The following is a 12,178-nucleotide window of genomic DNA, read 5'->3' as shown; positions in this document are numbered from 1 at the left end:
AAAAAATTCAGTATGCAGCGGAAGAGGCCATGCGTGGGATCAACCGTTCTCGCATGAACGTTGTTCAAAACCGTTCGTAGATAGATAAGGATTAAAAACTTTTAAAACCTTTAGAAGATCAGATCTTTCACCTTGTGCGGGTAGATTATCACTGCAAACTAAAGTTCGTGGTTTAGGATGAAGGTTCGCTTGAAGCCGTTCAAGTGCCCGCCTCTACAGGTATCCACACGAAGCAGAAACCGATCAAAAGCTTCCTTATCTCCCCGGGGTACTAGCTCCCTTGCAGAGACAACTTTGGATGGCTGATTTCCTCTCTTTCAATCAACCCTTGATTGTGCTTGAGAGGAGGAAGAAGAAGGAGGAATAGAGAGAAGCGGAACGAAGCCTGCAGCCTTCTTTTATTCTCCCTGCGTTTGGAAGGAGGAAGAGAGGAGGAGGAGGCCGCCACCCTTCTTCTTCTTTTGGCTCTTGCTTACGGCTGAACCAAGGAAGAGGAGAGGGAGGCCACGGCTTGGAGGGGAGAGGGCTTTCACTTGCATTAGGGCGTCAGCCCCCTTTTCACCTCCTTATAAAGCATCTAGGGCTCCTACAAGTTAGGAGCCCTAGACCTTTTTCCCAAAAGAGGGGCGCCGGCCCCTCTTGTGTGCCGCACCCGTCAAAAAGGAGAGGGGCTGATGCCCCTCTTGCTTGGTTAACCTAATCCTCCTCCAAGGAGGGATTAGGTGTCCCCTCTTATGGTTTAGCCCTACTCTAATTAGGGTTTAACCAAATCATGAATCAATCGGGTTCAATCTTTGTTAGTCCTAATCCAATTAAGAACTTGAATGAACCATGACTCAATTGAACTCTTCAATCCTAACCCAATTAGGAGTCATGTTGATTCATGAGATTAATAATTAATTGGGACTTAAGAAACCCTAATCCAATTAGGACTTTTTTTAATTTTAGTTCCTAATCCAATTAGGACTCTAATTTGAATCCGAAGTCCTAATCCGATTAGGACTCTAGGAATCCTACTTCAAGTAGGAATCCAATTTTAATTCAAAACTCCTAATCTAATTAGGATTGTAGGAATCCCTATTCCAAGTAGGAATCTCAGTCCTACTCCAACTAGGATTCCCAGTCCTAATCCAATTAGGACTCTAGGAATCCTACTCGAAGTAGGATTTGTGTTTAAGTCCAATTAATTATTTTCCTTTGTTCCTTCTTCAACTGAATATCAATCGAATTGATTCTTGTGATTCCTAATCACGATTCAACCAACGGATCGGTCATACTTCTAGTATGTTGTGACCCCATAGGTTCTACTCTGACTGGTAGTGAGATATATTATGATCTCTATCACAATATCATTGAAAACTCCTTTCAAGGGATTGGAACGATTCCAACTCTACTCATTAGGGTTTATCGATCATCGAGATAATCCCTGTGAGTCCACCATCCACCAGTGACACCTAGCAGCATGTAGTGGCTACCCAGTAGAATAGAATGATGAACCTCTAGGTGCAGTTATCATGTGATACAGTCCTACTATCGTGGATCCCACAGGACAGAGTCATGGATAACTCGTCAAAACCCCTTCGTCTGTCATATGTCAAGATTATTCGACTTGAGTTCGTTAGTAGGAAAATCTTTCTCCACTTTATATTAACTGCCCTGGCCAAGGTCTTAGAACTCAGTCTAACAAATCACATAGGATCACTCCTCTTCTATCAAGATCGATAGATTTCATGTAAGTGCATACCCTACTCCTACAGTGAACTTAATGCAGCCAATCTACACTACAAGGACCCATATGACTAGAGACCATGTATACGTGTAGTCAAACTACAATAATCTCACTGTGAGTAGCTGAAGCACCGCAGGTCAAAGGACCAGTCATACTACTGCAACATCAAGCAAGTCACTGACGAGTGGATAGACATCCAAGTGACTTCTTGTCTTGGTCACGCTCAGTACCCTTGTTCTCTAACAAGCACCTGCACTATCATTTCAGTGTCCCTACACTAATGGACTCAAGTCTCGTCCATCCTATAAGAAAGTGATCTGTGCACTGATCGGATCAATCACCGTCCTTGTGATGATCCATTGATCAGGAGCATTTAGAAATTAATCACCAATGATACATGGCTCAAATTCTCAACTCTTGAGAATATGCATCATCATCTTATTAATTTCTTGGACGATTCATAGACACATAAATATATAATTGAAAAGATGCCTTTTATTCATTCAATAATAAATAGTAAAGTACAAAATTATGTCCCTAGAATTAACAATGTGTCAGCCAGATTGGCTTCTAGGGCATACATCTAATAGTTCCAACCCATTGAAAGGAGTTTTTTCAATGATGTTGTGATAGAGATCGCAATATATCTTACTACCAGTCAGAATAGAACCTATGGGGTCACACACACTAGAAGTATTGACCGATCCAATGTTTGAAAAGTGATTATGAATCACGAGTAATCAATTCGATTGATAATCAGTAGAAGAAGGAATAAAGGGAATAAATTAATTGGACTTAAATACAAATCCTACTTAGATTCCTGCAGTCCTAATTGTATTAGGACTGGGAGTCCTACTTGGAGTATGACTGGGGAGTCCTACTTGGAGTATGACTGGGAGTCCTACTTGGAGTATGACTGGGAGTCCTATTTGGAGTAGGATTCCTACAATCCTAATTGAATTAGGATTTTGAATTCAATTTGGATTCCTACTTAGAATAGGATTCCTAGAAATCCTAATTAGATTAGGACTTCGGATTCAAATAAGAGTCCTAATTGGATTAGGACTAAAATTAAATAAGTCCTAATTGGATTAGGACTAAAATTAGATAAGTCCTAATTGGATTAGGATCTTCCTAAGTCCTAATTAATCATTAACCTAATGAATCAAGGTGACTCCTAATTGGGTTAGGATTGAAGAGTTCAATTGAGTCATGTTCATTCAAGTTCTAATTGGATTAGGACTTGTATAAAACCCAAATTGGTTAAACCTTGGACTAAGCCTAATTAGATTAGGACTTAGCCACTAGAAGACCTCCTAATCCTCCTTAGAGGAGGACTAGGGTTAGCCAAGAGGGAGGGGCGCACGCCCCTCCTCTTTTGCTTTGTTGGTGCGGCAACACAAGAGGGGCCGGCGCCCCTCTCGGAAAAGTATCAAGGGCTCCTAATTTGTAGGAGCCCTTCATGCTTTAAAAAGGGATGTGGGCGGCACCCTAGGGCTAATGATTGAAGCCCTCTCCCTCTCCAACTCGTGGCCACCCTTTCTCCCCTTGGTCTTCAGCCGCAAGCAAGGGAAAAGCAAAGAAAGTCTTGGCGGCATCCCTCCTCTCCCTCTCTTGAGTTCCAATGCAAGCAAGGGGAAAGGCTGCAGGTCTAGCTTTTGGTTCTTCATCCAGATTCCTCCTTCTTCTTCCTCCTCCCAAGCATAATCAAGAGTTGATTCAAAGGGAGGAAATCAGCCATCCAAAGTTGTCTCTGCAAGGGAGCTAGCACCCCGGGGAGACAAGGAAGCTTTGATCAGATCTCTACTTCGTGTGTATACCCGTAGAGGCCGGACGCGTGAACGGCTTCAAGCGAACCATCATCCTAAACCACGAACTTCAGTTTGCGGTGATCATCTACCCGCACAAGGTGAAGATCTAATCTTTCTAATGGTTTAAAAAGTTTTTTTAATTCTAATCTATCTACGAACGGTTTTTCAATAACGTTCATAGGATGAACGTTGATCCGTGCATGCCAGTTCTGCTGCATCTGAAATTATTTTAATTTTCTGCGGCATGGGCAGGTTTCCAACAGAACAATTGCATCCTAAACCTTCACTTTTAAGAGTGATTGGCGGCCATCTCAAGTCCACCTGTACATGCCAATTGTGAATAGAACTTGAGATTGTCCATCACTCGCAAATATGGCTTTCTTGACACAAATATGTGTCTCTGAATGAAGAGCATGCTGAAGGTTGACACCTAGAAATACTAATGTGGACTAGACTTTATTACTTAATTTTTAGCTCAGTTTAAAATTAAACTTCAATTCATGGAGCATGTTGGTTGGAGTCTGGTTCCATTAAATTTGAATCAAGACTAATTCCAACTTAAGATTCCTACCAAACTCAAGTCAAGCTCGAGTGTCTTAGGTTAAATGATGGTGAGTGCTTGAGTTTTTTGAAAGGAAAGAGAAGGCAAAAACTGAACAGTGAGTGCATACTGTGAGTCTCTTACCGAGCTCTATTCCGACTTTTTCTCCCTCGAGTCCCAAGCCTGTTGTCTAATTGATTGTCTGTGTTACCATAAAAACGAAAAAACCATCTTCTAGGACAGGAGTAAACATAAAAATGATTATAAAATTATAAATCACGCAATATTACATTCCTACGATTTGGGTGTTATAGAGGATTCAGTATCCTTGCAATATATTCAGGGCTTGATTTTGTCCTTCACAATTTTACAAGCCCCAACCCTCACACCTCATCTCTTTCCTCATTTTGTCTCTTCTCCTCACCCATCTCTTCCCCATTGTTAAATTTCAGGCATCCTCTATTCCTACAAAATCCCAGTACAAAATAAACTCCAACAGCTAACACTGTCAGCCCAGCGCTGATCACAAACACCTTCCAGGTTGCAATGGCCATCACAAAGAGCAGGAATGCTGAGGGAACCAAGCACAAGAGCACCAGGCCTGGGAGCCTCATGGGCACGCGGTAAGGCCGCTGAAGGTTGGGGTCCTTCCTTCTTAGCCACAGGAATGCAGCAAACTCCAAGAGCATCCCAAGGCTATAAAGGAAGTTTGCAGACGAGATTATGTCATCGAAGTTCATGAAGGAAATGGCGAGGGTGATGAGGCTCGATGTCAGGATCCCCAGCCAGGGGGTTTTGAACCACTTGGCCCTGTAGGCGAAGGCGCGAGGCAGCAAGCCAAGCTCAGCCATCCCCAGCAGCTGAAATGCGCAGCTACTCAGTTGAGCTTCATAGAGCCCAATCGCTGACAACACCGCTCCCACCTCCGTCCAATACTTGAGCCACTTTCCAGCAATAATGCCTGCAGGAGAAGTTTGAGAGAGTGGATACAAGAAAAAACATAAGAAACTCTTCAAATGATCCAAAGAGCTTTCTTCTCTAAGTCTCTGATTAGCAAAATTTAGGGCTGCCAGTAAGACAAATTCAGTTCAAAGAACCCTAAATTTCGTTAATATATCTGCAGATGTTTGCTGAAGAAAATAAATGCTGTCTAAGTTGACGCTGCATTCATCTTTCTATGGTTTTTTCTAAGAAAGTTATATTCTTTAAAAATTTTGAATCTAGTCTGGGGGCTCAGAATTTGACATAAATAATCAGATAATCATCCATAGGCCTAATCCTCGATGGTGTAATCAACCATAACAAATTGGAAAGTCTGGAGTGACCCAGTTGTCCCAGCTTTCTACTCTAATCTAACTATGCAAAGTTGCATTTTTATGCCCTCATAGGAATTTGAAATTCCTCCCAAGATTTATATATATATATTTTTTCAATACAAAGAAGGCCCCAATTAGGATTGCTTTTGGAGGGGCCAAAAAAACACTTTTTGGAGCCTAACAAGCACTTTCTGTATTCTTATAATATCATAGTATTATATTACAATTTTATACTATTCTTGTATTATACTTGATGTGTCTCAAAATTGGCTACAACTCATATGGAGAGCCGGCCAAACCAAGCCTGCCACGAAGCATCTGAATCACCAACTAAAGCTTGCAAACCCATAAGCCTGCGACTGACTTTGAATTTCACAAAATTTTCTATCACTACCGACACCTCGGCCGAAATCTCAAGTGGCTACTAAGATCACCCTAGCAAAACGAGCATGACATGATCTGCGTGGAAAATACCCATGCCTGATTCTTATACCCTGATGGAACTCTCAGCTCTAAATCGTGGCCTTGCACGACCAGAACAACCCGTTGTCAAGCACTCTAGCATCTCTCTCATTTGGTGTTTGGGATAAGTCGGTTTTTAGCGGCAATAGATTGGTGCTAGAAGAAGGGATAGATCCCATCACAGGAGGTCTCATCTTTAAAAAGTGAATAATTTGTTGCTATGAAGTCTCAAAGGGCACAACCGGCACCTTCTAACACCCAGCCGAATACACCAGAAAAGTTCGATGGCTCTTACAGAGCCCCCGAAGGGCTCCACCCCCACCAGAACTGCAAGCAAGCCCGACGGTAGACCCTGAGCAATTCAACTACTCATGCAACAGGTTCATGCGCTAACTGCTACTGTTGCGCCATCACTAGGGACTTTGCCTCGAAGTCTCCTTGGACCTACCTAACAACCAACTAGGAATCAGTAAAAGTTTTTAGGTGCTGGACCTGGAGTTATTAGGTCAGTTTCAACTCGGTGTGGAGAGCCTCATACTTGACCTCATTATTCGAGGCCTTGAAGTTGAAGCACGGTGCATGCTGTACAATAACTCTCTCCGAGATGGTTAAGATCAACATAGCCTCACTTTTATCTAAGTTAGAGGATCTGTCGGCATGGAGTGTCCAGAAATCCTTTGGCTTGTGTTCCACTAGCAGTGTGCTGACCTCCGAGCACTCTATGATGAAGTCTGCCAATACTTGCGGCCTTGATAGAGGGTTTGGGCAGGTAGTGGATGTTGAATTCACTGAGCTCCATGGCCCATTTAACCAGCCTTCCTAACAAATCCAACTTTTGCAAGACTTGCCTTAGCGGTTGGTCGAAGAGGACAGTGATGGGGTGAGCCAAAAAATGTGGCTGGAGTCTTCTTGCTAAGATGATGAGCATGCAGACCACCTTTACCAACTTGTGGCATCTTATCTCTGCATCTCGGAGGACCCACCTTACATATAGTATATAGGCTTTTGGACACTGGCTTTCTCGCAAACCAGGATTGAACTTATGTCGATCGAGGAAACAACAAGGTAGAGGTTTAGCATCTCGCCAGGAGTTGGCTTGGAGAGGAGCAGAGGGGGCTGTAAATTATTTCTCATAATGTAGTACTAATGAAGCTGTGAATTGAATGTCCATTGTTCTCGTTATTACTAGCAAATGCAATAAAATTCTCCTATACTCAAAAAATTGTATAACTAAAGATTAATGATGATGCTTCTCAGGAAATGAGCAATGAGATGAGAGTACGCTGGTTACACACAAAAGGATCATTTTGCCATGTGGAAGGGTTGGCATGACTAGAAGGAATTAACAGGCCATACACAAGAAGTGCTTGTTAGCAAGTTGCCAACCAAGCTATTGGGCCCAGACAACATTTCTATCAGAAGCATTTTCCAAAACATAATTTTCTTGAACCACAAAACAATGCAAGTGATTTTATCCTAGCCTTCTGGACCGAGCTGTCCAGCAAGTGCTACCAACCCTCTTAACAGCCCTATTCGGAAGAGCGCATAGGTGAAACAGGCAGGGGAAGAAACAAATATGCTACATGACTAACTTGTAACATTTTTATGAACAAGATAGGCCATATTGCTTAAGATTAAGGATCTTGTATCTTTTTCCCCAACTCTATTTTGAATCTTATAAAGCTGCAGGATGAGGATCTCCAGCTTCGCGCCCTAAAAATAATTAATCCACTTATAACTCCCAAGCAACTGGTGAATTACTTTATGCCACCTTGGTCTGGTAGGAAAATATCTCAAGTGTATCGGTGATGGAAGCCTTCGTTATTTTATAGGGAAGCTGTGGCTCTGATTGGCTGGTATAGATCCACTTGACCAACCTTGCTTCCACACAAGACTGGTTCAAAATAAGGCAAATGATTTATTGACACTCCTGGCTAGGGCAAAATTGTACACCACGAATAAGCCAAGAAGATAACACTAGTTAAAAATATGGCCCAGCTATCCTGGAGGATGATTCGGCCACAATCATCAACTGGATCCGGGGGATTCGAGGGGTGCCTGCAGCAACCACCCTCTGCTTCGAGATATTTGGGCTATGACGAGGGATGAAGGGGCATTCCAGGCCAAGCATTTATTTTGTGAAACTAATAAGGCTGCGAATTGGGTGGCCGCCTATGTGACCAGCCATGTTGATAGTACCTTATGGGTTGGGGATGGGGAGTTGCTCTGAGCACTCCGAGATATTATTTTTTTGATTTTATTGGGTACATTTGCACTCGTCAAGTATGAATCATCTGGTCTATCAAAAAAATAAAAAAAAAATCTGACCCAGCTATTCAGGGGCCTACTTGGGTGTTATCTACCCTACAATAATTAATTGAAACATATGTTACTGCTTAGATACTGAACATCTAATCTAATTGGTTATTGAGTTGGAACTTGATATTCACAAAATGCCTTATTGAAATATTTATAATATTTAGGAAGTATGATACGCCACATTCAAACATTATTAAGTTTTAAAAAACCAAATCACATTTCCTACTAGAGTATTCATCAATACATGTAAGCATCAAGACGTTGAACAACCGATAAACTGTTGCACGTTGGAATGGCAGAGATACATATTTGCGAGCACCAACCAGTCAAGTCCTACAAAGTTCGCATAAAACCTGTTCCAGATATGACCCCGCCCAAACCTTATAAGTCAAAGTGTACGGATATTAACGTGCTAGACCTTGACTCTTCCCATTGCATCTTGCCTTCTTTTAGAAAATATATTTAAAAATATCTTGGATGGTAGCAATCAACGGATGACGTATCCACATAAATTATTGCAACCATATTATTTTTTTTGACATTTGGGGTTAATTTCCTCCTTGGATCCTGGACCTCTCCGCTGGTCAAAGCTGGATACAAACCAAAATGGAACCCCGATTTTCATGTCCGAATAGGAGGGCGGTGCCATCCGAACAACCGCCTCGTGGTATCTTTATAACCTTATATTAACCAACCAGCCAGCCCGGAAAAAGAATATTCCCTAATAAAGTAATGCTAATAAATAGGTCCGAAATAAATCCCTCCGATTGTTCCAAAAATAATACCCATTCAAAACCCCACTTAATAATACCCATTCAATAGGTCCGAGATATTATTTTTTTGATAGTACCTATTCTATTTTCGAGATCAGATATTGTTTTCTTGAATTTTGGCTGATCCGATCCGACCTGATCCATTTGAAATTTGGATGATCTGAATTCTGGCGAACTCGATCCGCCCCCTGATGATGTCGTGCTAGCTGCCATCCTCGTGACTCTATTGTTGTTACCTTGATGGCGATGTCGTGGGTCTTGAAGAGCTCACGGCGATGTTCCAAAAGGAGGCGATGCAGAGGGTGGAGCCAAGGCAAATGATGAAGAGGGGGCTGTGGCGGGTGGCAAGGCGATAGAGGGTCTGGTGGACAGGGGCTTGGAGGAGTGCAGGTGGCCGATGACAGACCCGAACAAACAGACCTGACCTGAACCTAAACCAGACTCGAATTTTCTAGATTGGGACCGGGTTATACATGGATCTGAGCCAATCCGAATAATCCATTGGGTCAAAAAATGTAACCGTGGACCCGAGCCAACCCGACTCGATATTCTATTGGGTTGGGTTGGGTCCAAAATTAGGACATAAATAAGAAACTAGGTTAAGTCAGTGTGACTCATGATCTAGTCTGACCTAACCCATTTGCACCCCTAGGAGGAGCTAAACAAAAATCATATAGGGCGAGCACTATAGAATATCATATAGAGCAGAATTTCTATTTTGTTACGTTTCTTCTAGCGCCCATCTTAAAGAGAAAATGCAAGAGTCTAATAAAGATAGAACTATTAATAGAGTCCTTCAATCCCATAACTTTAAACAAAATAAAAACAGAAACTACACTCGCCAAAAGAGATCGTTCATAAAGAGAGACCTTTTGTATTTTCTTCTTCCTTATCCAACCTCTCCATCTATCTTCCTTCTTATCAAGTTGTCTATCACATCCGTGAGGTCTTTTTTCTCCTTCCTAGTTTATTTCTCCTCCTCCAAATCCCTCTATTTTTAGAATCTTTGCACCTAAGAGTTTATAAAATCTAAGAAACAATATATATATAATTTCTTATATTAGAGAAAGTTAAGAAATCCTGTATTGGTACTAATGAATACTATATTCTGAAAACTATATATCGATTAATCTAAAGGTGTGTATTAGCTTGCGAGATGATTAATTTATTTAGTGTGTATTACCTGACCATGTAGTGTATACTGTAAAAAATATACTCTAAAAACTTTGTATTGATTTACCAAGAGGTGTGTATTGAATCACTATCAAATAAGCTTACAGCATATGGTAGGAAGTTGGTGAGTATGTATCATCAGCTATGTAATGTATAATAGTGAATATGATATTCTAGAAATTATATATCAATTTGTTTTGAGATGTGTAGTAGGTTGCTAAATGATCAATTAGTGTGCATCATCTAACCGCATATTGTGTACTGGTGAACACAATATTCTTGAAACTATATATCGATTTACCTACATATGTTAATTGATTTGTAAATGACTAATTTGTTTGGTGTGTATTACTTGGCCATGTAGTATGTATCACATTTTTTTTTTATTTTTTTTAAACATGAGACTGACACTTCATTAGTATGAGTCTATGATATTTGAGTTTTTTTTTAAAATACATACTAAAAGATATGATAAAATATGGAGTTAGCTCCATATTTATTTATCTGACGTCCGCCCTAGATGATTTTTTGTTCGTTAGGAGCATGCCTTCAACCGGAAAGAGGAGAAGAAGAAAAAGCCGCCATTGACATAGGAGCAAAAAGGGGAGAAGAGCGGCAAAAAGCCTTGGCTTCCAGTCCATACCTGCGGCGTCGGCGAAGTAGCCGTCCCCCCACGCGTCCTGCGGAGCATCGATCGCCCCGATGGCCGCCATCAGCGGCAGCAGGTATCCCAGTGACGTCATCAGCCCCGCCGCCAGCAGCGCCCTCGGGAACGTCCTCTCCGGCCTCTCCACCTCCCCCGCCATCGTGCTCGCGCTGTCCCAGAAGTTGAGATTCCAGAACAGCGTATTGAAGAACAGCCTCCAGTCCCTGCTCTTCCCACCCTCCAGCCACCGCCTCGGCCGGAGCTTCGGCACGGCGATCGCCGATATCAGCACGAATGGCATCAGCGATGCCACCCCCAGCGCCACCGCCGTGTACCCGACTATGGTCAGGCCCGTGTAGTTGACGAAAGAGAGCAGGAGGTTCATCCCGGTGACGGTGGCGTCGCGGGGGACGCCGTCGCCGAGCACCGGGGCGGCGCGGGCAAGGTAGTCGGCGCAGAGGACTGGGAAGGCGGCGCTGTTGATGACGCCGCTGAGGAACTTCCAGCTTCCCATCATGAAGCCAGGGAAGCGACCGAAGGCGCGGTCCGCCCAGAGGACGAAGCCGCCGTTGCCCGGGATGGCGGTGGCCAGTTCCGCCGTCACGAGCGACTCCGGGATGCTCCAGATGAAGGGGAAGATGAGGAAGCCGAGGAGGGCGAGGAGGGCCCCCCCTGCCTCGACGGCCGGCTCCGCGCCGTATGGGCCGCCGGCGACCTCGAAGTAGATGACGAAGATGAGGGGGATGAGTGTCAGCTTGTTGGGGCTCGATGGATTGGGTTTTGGGAGGATGGATTCTTGGAGGGTGCCTGAGGATCCCATGGGCCGTGTCGATTTATTATTAGGTTGAGAGCCGCCACTTCCACCACCACCTCCGCCGCCTCCTCCCTCGCCCGGGCTTCTGGGACCTTGGAGTTGGATCTCTGGGCTCATTGGTGATTGGAGGGGATGGATGGGGTTTGGTGGCTGAAAGGGTGGGGCTGAGCCGCTGAAGGGTTGGACAAAAGTCCTTAATAGGACAACGACGATATTTGTTTTGGCATGCCTAACGCTGTAATGGGTCGGATTGATAGAAGACCCGATTCGACACAATCTATTTAGACTCAAATCAATTTGTGTTAAAGAACCATGGATCCGGGTCTGATTTTAAGATTGGAGCTATTTTATTTTACGGACTAGGCCTGAGTTTGCTAAATTTAGATCCTGACTCGATTTGATCCATTTAATTTTTCGAAAAGTTTTTAGTTTCCAACCGTATGACCCCAGCTGAATCCAGAAAATCCATTAGGCCCATAAGCGTGAACAGAGTGTGAACAGAAAGCATGCATGCTCTGTTCGTCATTAAAAAATGAACAAAAAAATTAGAGTGAACAAATAAAATAAATTGCCAACATCCATTGAAATGGGCCT

At 43.1% G+C, this 12,178-nt stretch overlaps 1 protein-coding gene across 1 annotated transcript; it reads right to left on the bottom strand.

The window, feature by feature from the left end:
• Positions 1-4,327: 4,327 nt before the first annotated feature.
• Positions 4,328-11,762, bottom strand: LOC103706870 (probable polyamine transporter At3g13620). The gene is made up of 2 exons (XM_008791130.4): positions 10,768-11,762; positions 4,328-5,042 (listed from the first exon to the last, which is right to left on the bottom strand). The coding sequence occupies exons 1-2, from the start codon at positions 11,699-11,701 to the stop codon at positions 4,465-4,467; spliced, it is 1,512 nt and encodes a 503-aa protein (XP_008789352.1). The 5' UTR covers positions 11,702-11,762; the 3' UTR covers positions 4,328-4,464.
• Positions 11,763-12,178: the final 416 nt, after the last annotated feature.

This window comes from Phoenix dactylifera, unplaced genomic scaffold (assembly GCF_009389715.1).
Source record: "Phoenix dactylifera cultivar Barhee BC4 unplaced genomic scaffold, palm_55x_up_171113_PBpolish2nd_filt_p 000517F, whole genome shotgun sequence".
Lineage (NCBI taxonomy): Eukaryota > Viridiplantae > Streptophyta > Magnoliopsida > Arecales > Arecaceae > Phoenix > Phoenix dactylifera.
This window is presented reverse-complemented; position numbering and strand designations above follow the sequence as displayed.